The following is a 16,439-nucleotide window of genomic DNA, read 5'->3' as shown; positions in this document are numbered from 1 at the left end:
AGGGATGTTAAAAGACAGAATGTGGAAAGTTGCAGACCCAAGCAGATCCCTAATGTACAATGAATACTACATTGTCTTTAGTTGGCTGGACCACCGCTGGAATGTGGAATAGCCTCACGCTTTCACAAGCAGATGGTACCTTCTACCACTCACCCCACAAAATCTGCAAGAGTTTCAGCATTGCCAAATGGTCATTAAATGGGGTGGGGTTTGGTTACCTGAGAAACCCAAGGTGCAGCACTACAACAACTGTGATCAGCAGAGAGATTTAAGGTGGAGTCCCCTTGCTTTAAATAGGATGGACTGCTGGCAGGGCATTCTCCATGAGAAACCTTGGCTCTGGAATTTGCTACTCCTTTGGCTCGCCAGAGGCAAATTGATTATCCTTCCAAACACGCCATAAAGTCCATTTTCTCTCACTGGCAGGGTCATGGGAAGGGCCTGAACGGATGAGTTGATCAAGTGGACAAGGAATGACTGAAGGAAGGGTTTAAAATCAAATATAATCTATACAGAGAAAGACTGATTGTGCTTTTTAATCTCTCAAGCATTGCAAGGCTTCAGTTTATTAAATGAAGTGTCACTAAGCAGCATCATAACTAATTTCTTCGTAGGAATCTTTCTACCTTAGTCCTACATATAACAACTTAGTCTCAATGTCAGCAAGAGTCACTATCATTCACATACAATGCCAAATTTTTGAAAACTTTTCTAACACTAACCCACCATCCCCCCTCCCTGTGGAAGACATACTGCTTCACAGTGAGGAAAGGTAATTTTTGAGTTCAGCCATTTCTGAGTTGTGGGTAAGAAGCGCCTTTAAAGGATATTTTCCTCTTAAGCTTTGCTTTTTTTTTTTTTTTTTTTTTATTAAAGTGATCAATTTTTTAAAATCTATTTTTGACAGAATACGCTTTAAATAGTATGCCCTGAAAATTTTGATATTTAATTAAAACAAACCATATTTACAACAATCACCACATCAAAGGAATGGGTCAGGATTTTAAACAGATTATAAAAATAACCCCAAAACAATACATCAACAGAAAAGGAACAGATTAAAAACCACACAGAACCCAATATGAAAATTACAACATCTTCATCCTTACTGAAAACTTGTCCTATATCGACCCTTATATTTGTCTTGTTTAGCCTCATCAGGACATGAATTAGTGTCTTGTACTCTAGTAGCACCTAGAGGCCCTGTTATGTATATGTACAGCACCTAGCACAATCGGAGATGGCCCCTTACAGTCCAAGTAAACAAGACAGACGAAGGTGGGAGAAAGCAAGAATTGTACTTCTCATTTTACAGACAGAGAAGAGACACCGAGCAATTATGTGACTTGTCTGGGGCAGAGCCAGAATGGACTAGAGCTCCTGAGTCCCAGTCCAGTGTGTTAACCACAAGGTCATCCTTCCTTTACACAAGACCACTCTAACGTTTTACTTCTAATACACAAGCCACATCCACACCCTAAACCTACCTCCGTAACTAATGGAGAGAATCGCTCATGCCACAGGCTCTGAACTTACACAGACATGTTTTATCATATGATCTGCTTTTTCTAGAGCCTATTCTGGTTCTCAGGCTCTCTCCCCAAGTCGTCTTTATAATGGCTGCCACTCTGGGAAGTCCACAGGGATGGATTAGTTTCCATTTTGCTTCAAATGAACTCCATCAGCAAGAGGCAGCTTCAAAATACCTCTGTCACCCTCAGTTTCTACCCAGTCTCCTTACTCTAGAGCAGTGGTTCTCAATCTGTGGCCCAATCAGCACACAGCTGCGGCCCATGTGACATCCTCAGGGCCACACAGGTAATATATATACACATATTGCGTGGATGTGGTCCCCATAATGCATAGAGAGCTGCATACACGGACCACAATGGTAAATAGGTTGAGAAGCACTACCCTAGAGCCTACCTGGAAAAATGACTGCACTAGGAGGCAGTTCTTTTACCTTGGCAAACAGTAGATATCAGCTTTGGAAAGCTCCTGTTCTGCCACTCTTAATTCGATCACAGATGTCTAGCATTGTGCACAGTTTCTAGGTGTTGTCTCACTAGTGCTATTTAAACCGGAATGATCACCTCCAAAAACTTCATTGCATTTTTGCAATCATATCCACTATATGCTGGTATCTAGTTTGCTGCTCACTATCTATTGAACAAAGCTGGTTGAAATTTTTCAACTAAAAAACATGTTAACACTGGAAAATTATTTTGAGAAAAAAATTCAGAGAAAAATGTCAATTTAGATTCATGTTTTGGATTTTATGATGGGGGAGATTCAAAACGAGACGCTTCATTTTGAAATGTCAATTCAAAAATGAAAGATTTCATTTTGAAACATACTTCAAAACTGTCCACTTTTTCCACTTCAACATTTCCAAATTGAAACTTCTCAGAATTTTCCATTTTGCAAAAACTTTTTGCTATTTTGACTTTTCAATCCAAATGAGAATGGAAAGTAATTTCAAAATGTTAGACTTTTCCATGAAAGGGAAAAATTATTTCCCAAAAAGATACTTATTTGGCTCTCACGAGTATAGTACCTGAGTGCCTCCCAAGTAAACAAACAAGACTCTCTTTCGCCATTCACTGCCTTTTGGAGCATCATAATATGAAGTAGAGAGATGGCAGTTTCTTTCTGGGCATCCACAGGAATTTTAGTTTCTAGTGTGCCCATCACCATGCTCACAATGGGCAATGCCAACTCTCCCTAATTAGTCACCCAACAGGAAAAGACTCACAAACAACGGGGAAGTGGTTATATTGGTCAAAATGAAGGGACTGTCGATCTGATTTGGGCTTGACTAAAACAGGAGCTTTACTAAAAGCACATTAAAATCAGAGCTGGCTGCGTGCATACAAATCCAAATCATCAGCAACACTCCCCGGGGGCTTATATACAGCCAGTGACAGATGGGGTGTTGTGGTGCTGGAGTGGTCCGGAGCGTAGCTCCGGCACCTGAAATCCAGGACAGAGCAGCCCACTGGCACTTCACCTGGTGAACGGGGTTCCAACGCCATTCCCATTTGACTCGGCCACCCTTCCTTCAGGGCAGGGAACAGCCGGGCCAAATTTGAGCAAGTGCCATTGCGACCTGGCACGCAAGGTTGTAGTGTCACTCAGGTTTGGCCTAGCCGCTCCATCATGATGGAGGAGCAGCCTCCTGGACCAAACCCCTAGTGACGGTGCAACCTGGCGCTCAATGTCAGTGCCGCTCAGGTTTGGCCTGGCCTCCCTCTGCCTGCACCAAACTGGACTGGCACTGTGATCCCATGTGCAAGGCTGCAATACCACTCATCACTCAAATTTGGCCTGTGCTGTGCGTGTGTTAGCTGGGCGATGGCAGCTAGCGAAGCTGCTGGGTAGCTGTGGTTGAGAGGAGCCCCTCTAGCCTGGGACAGAAACAGAGTGTTGAGCCAGGGATGTGCTGGTGAATGGCCAGGAAAGTCCCAGGGGCGGTGGGTGAGCGGCAGGAGGGAGAGTTGTCGGTGGGCTAAGAGGTGAACGGGGAGTGTTGAGAGCCTGTGGGATGAGGGGCTGCAGTGAACAGGGTGTGTGTCACAGCTGCTGGGACGTCTGTCAGGATAAGTGGGGGCTTGTGGAAAACCACTGTCAACCTGGTCTGATTAGCCAGTCAAATCAGGTTTATGGAGTAGCTCACAAGTAGCTGGAGCAAACCAGTGAATCTTCCCCTCATATGAAGTTTGCAGAGAACATGAATGTTGTAAAGACAGTATTTTACATGTGGTGCCAGTGGGCTTTTTGACTAACAATATGTGTGCTTTGAACGTGCCTTGTTACCTAGTTTGGCCAATAAGAAGTTTGGCAAATAAAACCGGAGTTGTGTGTGTTTCATGTTGAGACGTATGTGTATTTATTACCAATGCACGAAGGCTCACAATTGCTGTTGTGCAGATTTTCCATTAGATAAAATTTCTTGGTAAAACGTTAGCCTCCAAAATCTAAAATCCCTGTGTCACCATAAGACAAAGCACCCATATTCAAACCCTATTGCATGTGACAGTATTACTAACTTGAGATCCCCTCTACAGGGCTCCTACGCTACAAAATTTAGCACTACATCACTGCTGACAGAAGTAGTGAAGGAAACCCATTTAAACAAGAGAGTCATGGCAGCAAGTTTGGCTTAGGTACCAGATCATTACGGATGATCAACCTCAAGTAACAATATTGAAATCTGCAGTACCAAAGGGATTCTCTGCCATTAATGGATCATTCTTTAGTTGTCCATTTGTGAGTTTCTTCAACTTTCCTCTGAAACATCAAGTACTGGTGACACGCCACTGGATTAGATGGATCACTGATCTGATTCAATAGGCCAGTTCCAATATTCTGTATAACTGAAAATGTAGTTTTAATAAAATCTAACATTTTGACAGTTTTAATTAAATGGTAGTGGCAAAGTGGCTGAAAAGCAACCAATAATAAGTTATATTCCACTAGTAACATGGAAGATTATGGCCAAAATACAGCAAAATTGTTCTACAATGAAACGAGTTATCATTAGACATGGTTTTGGAGAAGGGTTACCTCAGGAAGTGCTTCATTGTGGTGGCTTTGATGTTCCAGACACACGATCCTTCTCAACCGATCACAGATAAAGTTGTTCTTGCAGAAATAACTGATGCTGTAGAAAAAAAAAGACATATTGACTAACAGAGATGTAATAGTGTCTCAACATTCTCAGTTGGTCAGTGTATTTCTTCTACATACCTCCTGCAATTGTTTTATGAATTCTAATGCCAACAAAAATAGTAAGTTTATGTTCAAGTCCTCAGCCTGAAATCTTACATATAATACTTTGCTCTATGACTTTTTCAGGTTACAGATTTTCTTACATAACGCCCACGACTAAGAGCAAGAATGCCTGGATTCCCAAAAAAAACTCTTTCATAGACTTCCTTGGAACTTGCAACATCCTTCCCATTTGTAACTGCAAAAAAAAATGCACCTCACCTCACATGGGCATTGTAAGCCTCTGTTCTTAAGTATCTGTAGCAGTATTTGAAGATCCTTGGATGAAAAGCACTAAATAAGTGCAAAGCATTATAATTGGATCCTGATTTGAGACATGCATGGGAGACATGAGACAGGTAACTACCCTTCCAGGCAACAAGACCCCTGAGGTGATATGTTTACTGTCTTGCAATTTATTTCCTCACATTTTTCTCAGCATCTCCACTAGACTCTTCTCAGACCTGCAAGCCTAGTTAAGTTCCATTGTGATTACCAGCTAGCTGAAAGCAGTGGGTGGAATTCAGATAAGAAGTCTGTTTCTGGGAAGCAAGCCTGTACACGACAGATTTCTGGGACTCTCCCCAGCAACCTCCTTTCTCCATAAGCTTCTAAAATGTGGCATTGTTTTTACCCTGAAATAACACTTCTAACAGGATGTAGAATTCAACTATCAATTTTACACAGCAAAATACTCAAAAGGATCAATAAAACATCTCCTATTTACCACCTTTCATCTAGGAGGATCTAAAAACACTTTACAGACTTCAAATATAGGGACCATTCATCCATTACCGAAAGGGAACCACCAACAAGGTAGCACATTCTGTTCCAGTAATAATTACATCACAGTTTTTAAAAGGCAGAGGAAGCAAAAATGTCTTGAAAAAAAATCTAATTACCTACAAATCAGATTTTCAGAAGAATTCAGTTCTCATTTAGGCTTCTGATTAAAGGCCAGATTTTCACACAATTGGGCACCCAACGTTTTGAAAAGAGCATCCTTTTCAGCATCCTTTTGAAAATCTTACAACTTAGTTTGGGGCTCAAAGGGAGCTGAACCCTGGAAAATCTGACACCCTGTACTTTTGCAGGACCAAATGATACTGCTAATCTGATGCAAATTTCCTCCTCCCCCACTCTCCTTCTTCCACTTAGTGATCATTTTCCTTTCCTCTTGTTGACCTCTCTGAATATTATACTGTCACCTGCTATAAAGAAAAGATCAAGTGCTCCATTTATAAAAACACAGCTATCTGGTTGGATCACATCATGCTGCTTGCTAAAAATACATAATCCCTAAACTGTGAAACCTTCATTCCATTTAGATTGTTTTTGACTGGCTGAATCATGCTGCTGTCCCCTGAATACAGCCTGCTTGAAAGGATGGACAGAGACTAACAACAAACTCTGGTTCATTAATGAACACAGCAAGCAGGCTTCTAATGCTCCCTAGAGAAGCTTTTGATGTTCCTTAGACAATATCAAGTGCAGGTGAAATGGGAGGAGAAGCGCAAAGACTGGAGGAGACAAACTGCCCCCTCCCCCACAATAGTTTTCTGTCTAAAGATATAATTCGTACAGCATTCTCACTGCTGGGTCTTAGCATGAGATAAATGAAACAGCCTTTAGTCGTAAGATATTTTGACCCTTAATGACAGTAGGAGCAGGAACAGGACACAATCTAGGCCCTCTACTGGCTGTCATACACCACCCCTTGCTAAGCATATATGTTGCCCTCTGAGCATCCCCAATCAGCTCCTTCTTCAACCTGGTCAGCGAAGGAGCTTCCTGTTGGAGACCGTGCTTCTCTATTACCAGAGCTCCAGAGGGAAGATCAACTGCACTTATGGTTCTGCAACCCAAAATTCAGAGTAGCAGTGGTAGGAATCATTAGTATTACGGGTTTGTGAAACTTTCTGTCTTCATGGGCCAAGGGCAGGTCCTGTGGAAAAAGTAGAGCTCGTCTGAAGTTTTTGAAAAGTTTGTAATTAAAAATTGTTCTGTTTCAAAAAGTGGTTTTTAAAAGGTCAGTATTGGTTTGGGGTTTGTTTTTCTTCCATTTTTCATACCAGAGTTATTATTTTAAAAGCAAACACCTCAACAACATATGTTTATGAAAAACTCAGTTTTGGCAGATGAAAAATATTGATAATTAGGACCATAGCAAATTCACGGTCCATTTTGGTCAATTTCACGGTGATAGGATTTTAAAAATAGTAAATTTCATTTTAGCTATTTAAATCTGAAATGTCATGGTGTTGTAATTGTAGGGTTCCTGACCCAAAAAGGAGTTTGGGGGGGGTCACGAGGTTACTGGTGGGGGGTGGCGGTACTGCTACCCTTACTTCTGTGCTGCTGCTGACGGCAGCGCTGCCTTCAGAGCTGGGCGCCCGGCCAACATCGCCGCGCTCTGGCTGCTGAGCTCTGAAGGCAGAGCAGAAGTAAGGGTGGCAATACCGCGACCGCCCTAAAATAACCTTGTGACCCCCCTGCAACTCCCTTTTGGACAGGACGCCCAATTTGAGAAACGCTGGTCTCCCCTGTGAAATCTGTATAATATAGGATAAAAGCATACAAAGACCAGATTTCACAGTCCATGACACATTTTTCATGGCCCTATTGATAATACTTTAGATCAGTGTTTCTCAAACTGGGGTCCGTGGACCCCTGGGGGCTTCCGAGGGGGTCCACAGGCCCTGCTGATCAACTCCTCCCCCTCCCTCCCTGCGCCTCCTGCACCCTAAAAATCCAGCAGTGCAGTGGGACTAAGGCAGGCTTCCTACCTGCCCTGGTTCTGCACCATTCCCGGAAGTGGCCGGCAAGTCCCTGCAGCTCTTTTTGGGGTGAGGGGACAGGTGGTCTCTGTGCGCTGCACCTGCCCTGAACACCAACTCCGCAGCTCCCACTGGCCGTGAACTATGGCCAATGGGAGCTGCGGGGGTAGTGCCTGCAGGCAGGGGCAGCGAGTGAAGACCACCTGGCCCCCCACCTAGAAGCCACTGTCAGAGAGATGTGCCAGTCGCTTACAGGAGTTACCTGAGGTAAGCACCTCCTGGCGAAGCTTACACCCCTCACCCCCGCCAACCCCCTGCCCAGAGCCTGCACCCCGCATCCAAACTCCTTCCCAGAGCCCACACCCCCTCCTGCACCCGAACCCCCTACCGCAGCTCACAGCCCACACCCCCTCCTGCACCCCAACCCCCTGCCACAGCCTGGTGAAAGCGAGTGAGGGAGGGGGAGGGGAGAGAGGGGCAGGGCCTCAGAGCAGGGGCAGGGCCAGAGCTGAGCAGGGGGGGGTTGGGGGTCCCCAAACATTTTTTAATCAAAATGGGGGTCCTCAGGTTGCTAAAGTTTCAGAACTGCTGCTTTAGATAAAAATGTCTAAAAAAACTTAGACCTTGGTCCACTTAGAACCATTTGAACCTTAAACGGCTTTGAAATTACTCACAAAACTAGTTTTTTTTTCTTTTTTAAACCAGTTCTAGAAAAAAAAGAAGATTAGGGTTGAAATTCTACCCCCATTGACATCAATGGCAAACACTCACTGACTTCACTGGGTCCAAGATTTCACCCTAGGAACTTTAAAAAGCTATAGACCCAAATGCACAGACCTGGCCCAACACCAAGTACGGGAAGCCTTTGGTGTGAATGAGATGGCAGCAAAGGCTACTGCCTCAAGGATGCACATCTATAGCTCTGCTTAGCTACAGGCAGGCAGCCAGACTCCATCCAAATGGCCAAAGAGAGCAGAGCAGGCAGAGGGCCTTTCAGCAGAGGGGTCTCTTGGTCCTGAGTCCCATCTCCCATGTAGGTGTAGAAACTTACTGTGACTGGCAGGCAGTATCCATACTCAGCATGGGATGGCCAGTCAGGGACCCAGACTTTGCTCTTGCTGCCTTCAAGCAAGTTAACCCACCCCCACGACACTAAGACCTAAGAGACTGCCGCGATGCTGGGAAACTAGGCTGAGAGTTCTGTAAAATGGTATCTTCAAAGAAGCAGAATTACAAAGTTTTCCTCTTAGCTAGATCACCCCCTTAAATGCTGTTATTTTTGAGGAGCCCAGCAGTGTTAGCAGCATTCACTTCTAGAAAGTGGTTTCTTACACTACAGGAAGACGTACCTGGTCTTGACTGGATACATGCTAGGCTATTCATGAAATTACAACAAATTAGAACAGCCAGAACTATCCCCTTACAATTTCTTTTCGCCAGACTCTTTATAATGCATTTCCACAAAAATGTAACAACTCAATAGTATATCGTCTGCTTCCAGCAAAACTAACATGTCAATGATTTTTTTAAAAGCCACACACCGTAATTTTAACCAAAGTATGCTACTTATGAACAATGTGATTCAATTAGATTGAAACATTTCAGCTAAATGTAATTCCAGGTTTGGGAAAGTGTCCTGCAATTGTGAAAAAGACTCAGCTTGTGGTCTCCTGTTTTCTGATCAAAGAAATATCAAAAGAAAATTGATAATTTCTCTTTAAGTTCATTGCCTGCAAGTCAAGAATGCTTACATTTCTGTCTGTGCCAAAAAAACAAAAACCTCTGTGGGCGATATGGTACAAGGGCAGCACACACTACCAGATTTGTTGGAAGAGCCAGAGAAGAAAATGCTATAAATAAAGGTTTACAGCACATCTTGAATTAGCAGCAATGAGACACTTTTTAAAGAAAAAATATTTTTTATAGCAAATATTGACTTTTAGCTCTTAAATGATTCTTACGGTTGATTATATCTTGCCATGCTAGATGGAAACAAACAGCAGTCTGAAAGGTTAAGATTTGCTAGAGGCAGAGATAAATCAAAGGTAAACTGCTAGATTTCACATCTTAACTCTAAAGTCCTGGTTTTGTTAAGAAAAAAAAAGGGTCCCCTAGACACAACTGAAGAAAGAAAATCACCCTATTCAAATACAATTTGATTTCACAAAGAAAAAGAAAGAAAACCAGCACAGTTTTGTTTGTTTCACAGAGGCCTAAGCATGCATTTGACTAGCAAACTCATCTGACTCACTAATGCTTATTGTAGAGTTTCAAAGTCTTATGTTTGAGTCATAAGAAAACATCAGTGCTGAAAATGCAGTGTACTGACAATACACAGGTGACCCATGATGAAGACGTAGAGGTGACTCCACATCAATAGAAAACTTGTAATTGTTGCTGGTCTCTTTTTTTAATGGGATGTAGATAATCAGCACAAATCATGTCATTTGTTGTTGAAACTGCCTCGCTGAAGAAAATATGGGAGTTGTACAAGGTTGTTTGTTTGTTTTGGTTTTGAGAGTCAGCCATTTTAGAATCTCCAGAATCTAAACTTTTTCATTTAAAAAGTATTAAGTCTAGTCCTTATGGTTGTAAAGTAACTGTCACATCATGAACTGAGTTTAACCAACATCGTGATCTCTGCCTCAGACATGGTCTACACTAGCAAATTAGTCAGTTTAACGACATCAATTAGGGGTGTGAAAAATCTACACATCCCTGAATGGCACAGTTAAGCTGACCTAAGTCCCCGTGTAGACAGTGCAAGGACGACAAAAGAATTCTTCTGTTGACGTAGCTACTGCCTCTCGGGAAGTGGATTACCTATGCCGATGGGAGAACTCCTCCTACTCCCATTGGCATAGGTGTCGTCTATGCTGAAATGCTGCAGTGGCGCAGCTGTGCTGCTGTAGCATTTTAAGTGCAGGCAAGCCCTCTGTCTGCAGATGGTCTGGAGCAATATCTGTAAAAGGTGTGATGCCCTCATTCACCGCAACAGTGTTTGTGAAGAAGGACTGTCCATTGGTTAGAGTGCTAGCCTAGGGCGTGGGAGACCTGCATTCAATTTCTGCTCTGCCACATACATCCTTTGACACCCTGGGCAAGTCACTTCGTCTCTCCGGCCCTCCATTCCCCATCTGTAAAATGGGGATAACAGCCCTTCCCTGCCTCACAGGGGCATTGCAAGGATAAACATGTTAGAGACTGTGAGGCGTTTAGATACTATGGCAATGGGGCCATGCAAGAACCTTAGGTAGGCACATAACTGAAACCTAATGATGTTAGTTCAGTCGTTCTCAAACTGTGGGTCGGGACCCCAAAGTGGTCATGACCCTGTTTTACTGGGGTCACCATAGCTGAAGCCCGAGCCCAACTGCCCGCGGTTGAAGCCTGAGGGCTTTAGCTCAGGGTGGGGGGGAGCGGCGCTCAGGTTAGAGATCCGCTGCCTGGGGCTGAAGCCCTTGGGCTTGGGCTTTGCCCCCCGCCCACATGGGGCAGTGGGGCTCGGGCAGGCTCAGGCTTCGGTCCTCCCTCCTGGGGTCATGTAGTAATTTTTGTTATCAGAAGGGAGTCATGGTGCAATGAAGTTTGAGAACCCCTGTGTTAGTGTGTATGCCAACAGCATTAACTATTTGACAAATAGCAAAAGAGAGGGCAGCTGACATCACTGCATGCAAGACATAACAGGGAACTGATTTATCACGAAGACAATCTGCAGGCAATGGTGTTTTGGCATCTCAAGTGGCTGGCAGCAGCAGCATGGTTTGTGGGTGGAGCTAAAACTACACAATTTCCCCCCTCCCTCAATTTGGCTCCTGAGCAAACATAGTTGCTTCAAAATGGATACAATATTACCACCAAGGCAACAAACAAAAACAATCTAGGGATCTCCGGTAGCAACACCAGGCAGTTAATGGGGAAATCAAAGCTTAAATTTTGACTCATTCAATCTTCTACTTCCTGAATCTGTAGAAGACTGAGCATTTCAAATTCATCCTGCAGCATGAGAGCTTAAGTTCAAACATTGCATTTCCAGAGCACCCCTTTGTCAGGTGGTACATATAACGTCACAGATGGTGCCAGATTTGAACTCAAACTTTCCTAGCCCTATGCAGATTTTCCCATGGCAGAAGAACAGGTGATGTATGGTTTGACTGGAACAGGAAGCTGAGTAACCATGACCAGGTTTTACATTGTGAGATCAAACTCTTTTACCTTGCAAAGGACAAAACTTGCCTAAATGAAAGTTTATTCGTCAGAAAGCAGCAAAAATTTCAAAACCTGACAATTTCAACACTCTTCTTTCATAACTTCTTTCCCATGCTAAGTAATTTATAAAGACATTTCAAAATTATCTGGTTTCATTTACGAAAGTCACAAAGGTGCACTCATAGCAGTTCATTGTTATCATGGCTTGTTCACAACAGTATGTTTTTAAAAAGTTAACAATGATCATCCAATGTGCATTATTCCTGTCATTTGTATTTCTATAAAGGGAATGATAATGGTATTTTGCGTACAATGTCTGAGATTTGACTTGTTTAAAAATATATACATACACACATACGTCCATGAATTTTGCCTCTTTTACTCTAACTTCATTGTGTCCTCTGTTAAAGATTGCCCTGGCAAAAGCGAAGCGCAGCGGTACGGGGATACCATCACAAGCACCAAGCAGCCATTTGGACAACTGTTCCAAACTGCAAAATGCTGCTGCCCAATTTTTATTTATTTTGCTTTCTTGGTCCTCTGCTTACTGTCGACAAGAGTTGAAGGCCATGGTACCTTTGCTCCAGTTTTGTCTTCATTACTGACTCCTAAAAGCAACTGAATTCTAGGATTGCCTGAGATCTTTGACAATTCCTTGTACACAACAGTTTATGGGAATGATAAACATTGGCATCCTTCCGATAACAATGGATCAAAGGGACAAATGCATCCCTGGTGTAACTCAGTTTAATTTTGTGGAATTCTACAAAGGACAAGTATCTTCTGTGACGTTTGCTTGTAGCAAACAGGATTAAATTAACCATTCGATTAGCACAATGCTGAACAAGTTGCCAGTCAATAAGCACTTTAATTGCCTTCACACTGATTTTGGGTAACAACTGACATGAACATCTAAGTCTTACCAAAGAGATGCAACCGGACAATGCAGGACAGCCCTTTAAGGTGAAAGGAAGATAATGCAACAGCACCATCTAGAAATTCAGGGAAACTCCAACACGAATCATGTTGATTGAGCAGAAATCCTTCATATAGTGAAAAGCTCTCCTACCATTGCATCCGGAATGCTTTTGTGGTAGTGACAACTTTACCCTGATGCTACAGGAGACAGACAAGCGGAAACGGGGTGCGAGAGAGAAAACTATCCTTGTGTTAACATTTCATGGAGCCAAACGACTGCAGCAGGACCCAGGATGTACATTACTCCAGTAAAGTGAGCCACTACACAACAGTTCTGCAGACGGAGGGCACGAGGAGTGTTATGTTTCTGAAGCACTGATATCCTCTGGTGGAAAGTGCTAACTATTTACTACAGTGCCTCTGTGGATTGCAGGACTCCAGACACAGCTAACGAGCAATATACAATGAACTTCTCCTGATGAGTCTGCAGTTGAGCTGACTCAGAAATGAGAAACAGTTCTTTAGGAAATTCTGTGGCCTATTGATTTGTTTCCTACTTGGTGCTCAATGAGCTGTTCTGCATGCCGCGGAAACCAGAACAATTCTGTGTGTATGTATGTGACCTTGCTGGGAGCCCTGACTGTGTGCACAATGCACAGCAAAGCACATTTTATGGATTACATTGTCGAGCAAGCTTTAAGTCTTTTAACAGGGTTGGAAAGAGATCTATATGCCTATGGTGAGTAGGAAGTATTCCCAAGCAAGCGTCTTCAACTTCTGCAGACTGTAAGCTTTCATTTTATTTTAAATGTTTGTAGATCGTAAAGCAAACATGCCAAATGTGAACCTGGTATAAACTGATTTAGGGGCATGTTCCCAAGGCTGCAAACAGGCTCAGTGCTTCTGCTGCTCCTGATCATTTCCCCAACCTGCAGCAGTCACCATAGTCTTGTCAGTTTTCACTGTCCCTATTCACAACCCTCTGACTAATCATGAACTAAGGTGAATTAGGTCAATTTCACTCTTCTGCTGCTTGAGATCGCCCTGAGCAGCACCAGAGGCAGGCACTGAAGCTAGTCATAGAAGAAGAAAACCTGAACAAGGAAGCTATGAGTCGAGTAGGGTAGTGGGAACATTTACAGAGAGTAGCAGAAACAGCCCACCCTCACAGCAGCCAGGCAACTGAGACCTCAGTGGGGCTTGAGGGGACTAAGAGCAGAGACGGAGAACGTTTTGTCTCCACTGCAGAAGAAAGAAGGTTTTGGAGACCAGGAAAGAGATTCCAATTTGTCAGTCAACTAATAGGCAGAGATGGATATGAAATACAAAGTCATCAAGCAGGGTCCAGGAACAACACCCCGGTAGGAATCACACACCATGCTCCTTTCCCAGCAACTGTGTGGAAAGAAAGGGCTGTTTCTCATCAGGGTGTTACCTCTAGTCAGTGACTATTCCCATTCCCACTCCCACCCCCCTCTTACGCTGTTAACTGTCTGGTAAAATTTCCAAGCTACATGTGAGAGTTGGTGTGTGTGTGTGGGGGGAGATATTGTGTTGACAAAATGATTTTTCGTGTAAATAGTCAGGAAGAAGGCAAAGAACACAATATGGCAGGGGAAAGAGAACGCTGTAAGTGACTAAAGGGAGATAAAAGGAATATAAGAGATACAACATGATCTACTGAAGGAAAGAAGAAGCGGAGTAAAGTCAGGAAGAGTAAGGCCTGGTCTACACTGGGGGGGGGGGGGAACTGATCTAAGATACGCAACTTCAGCTACAAGAATAGCGTAGCTGAAGTCGACGTATCTTAGATCGACTTAGAATCACTTACTTCGCATCCTCGCAGCGCGGGATCAACGGCTGCTGCTCCCCCGTCGACTCCGCTTCCGCCTCTCGCCGTGGTGGAGTTCCGGAGTTGACGGCAGAGTGATCGGGGATCGATTTATCACGTCTACACTAGATGCAATAAATCGATCCCCGATAGATCAAATGCTACCCGCCAATCTGGCAGGTAGTGTAGACGTGGCCTTAGAAGCTATAATTAAAGCAAGAGAATCAGCAGTAAATGACTTTTTTAAAAAGTTCATTAAATAGAAAGTTGATTGACAGCATTACCATTATATTACTCAAAATCCAATTGTACACAAACAGAACCATTACTCTGCAAAGGATATGTAGGTGAAGATATTTTCAGCCCACCAGTAGGTAGGTATTGGGCAAAATTTTCAAGCTCTGTCTTTTTATCACTTTACATAGCTGTATTTTCAACATTAGTTTCATTGTCTTTTTTATTGAAAAGGAAAAAAAGTGAACAGTCACAGAAGCCTAAGTCTCCAGAAAATGTATGACAGGAAATATGATGAGAATTCAGTAAGGATGTACAGTCCATGCCATCTTAGAGATTGTGACCTACGTGCTGAAGCTGATAGCGATAACCTTGGCGGGAGAAAGATCTTACAGTTGCACTGTAGCGAATGACAGCTGTGATCCTGCATCTTTGTCATACTATGTCATACTGTCATACTCTTGGACTGTATATACAACCAAATAATTTGTTCATAGAACATAGTAACACCGATGTAGAAGTTCCAGACTTCACAAGAATAGGAGGGTAGAATTTCTTATGAGCACCAACATCGCTTGTGAAAGAGAGTCTAACACTTCACAAATATCTGTAGGGAAAGTGATCTGGGCCTGTGTCATAGAGTCACCAGGCCAATGCTCTGGAACTACTCCATACAAAGCCAGTCAGGACTCTGGGGTAGCATGCCTCCTCTCGCTGAGCATACTGTCTCCAGCGCAAGAAGCTTACACAGCTTTGACCTTCCTGGGTCTGACCTCAGAGCATTCAGCATCCCCTTCCACACCAAGCGCTTCCCACAGCAAATCCGCCTGGGCGGGGCTCCTGGGGAAGCCAGAGGGCCCTGCACCCCAACTCCTGCAGTCAGCAGTGACTCTCAGCCAGCATGTAGAACAGAAGGGTTTATTAGTTGACAGGAACAGCGTAGAACAGAACTTGCTACCACAGAAATCAGTGACTTTCAGCCAAGTCCATCTTGGGGAGTCCTGGGCCAGATGCCCCGGACTCCCCCCATTCCAGTTCCCCACAGCAGACTGACAGATTCCAACGACCCAACCTCAGACACCCCATTGCTCCTCCTTATTCTCTTTGTCTCGCTTCCTAGGGCAAAGAGTCACCAGGCCGCATCCACCTATTGGGTCTCAGGTTACAAAGGGCACCGGTCATAGCGTACTTGCAGACAGCTGGTGCAGCCTCACCTGCCCCAGAGGTCTCAGCCAAAGTCACATACCCCTATTCCCACCACTGAGGTATTTGTGCAGCACACAGGGAAACTGAGGCACAGAGTATTCATGCAAAACAGTAAAACTCACATAGGTTCACATACAACATAAGGGAAAATCCCATGAACTTTTACAATAGCTTATGTGATAATGTACATGACATGAGCTATGTTCCATCAGTTGCTCTTGTGATGAGGAAACTCTGCAAGATGCAACTCACAGAATTCCCTCCCTTTCACTTGGATTTCCCCCACAGAAAGGATGAGATGGCTCTTCATTTGTAAGTTTCAGTTTCATTCTACACACTATGATTTTTTTCCTTCTCTTCTTCATAGGAAGCAGCTATAGCCGCACCATGCAATCTGTATATAACACAATGAATGTTTCAGAGCTACATTTCCCCTTCTGCACAATACAAACAAGGCTGAATAACGTTTTTCATTTTATCTTTATCCAGTGCCA

At 43.6% G+C, this 16,439-nt stretch overlaps 1 protein-coding gene across 9 annotated transcripts in view; it reads right to left on the bottom strand.

The window, feature by feature from the left end:
• ELMOD1 (ELMO domain containing 1) overlaps positions 1–16,439 on the bottom strand; it is a 64,817-nt gene that overhangs the window by 40,826 nt on the left and 7,552 nt on the right. For 5 of the 9 annotated variants that reach the window (XM_074957457.1, XM_074957467.1, XM_074957418.1 and 2 more), the window contains exons 3-4: positions 14,506–14,709; positions 4,567–4,663 (exon numbers count right to left, since the gene is read on the bottom strand). Coding sequence is in view for 5 of the 9 variants with exons in the window: in XM_074957418.1 (XP_074813519.1) it covers positions 4,567–4,583 (17 nt within the window). In the remaining 4 variants the exon portion in view is untranslated. The remainder of the gene's footprint in view (positions 1–4,566; positions 4,664–14,505; positions 14,710–16,439) is intronic. The other 4 variants (XM_074957478.1, XM_074957488.1, XM_074957439.1 and 1 more) reach the window with 1 other exon arrangement.

This window comes from Natator depressus, chromosome 1 (assembly GCF_965152275.1).
Source record: "Natator depressus isolate rNatDep1 chromosome 1, rNatDep2.hap1, whole genome shotgun sequence".
NCBI lineage: Eukaryota > Metazoa > Chordata > Testudines > Cheloniidae > Natator > Natator depressus.
This window is presented reverse-complemented; position numbering and strand designations above follow the sequence as displayed.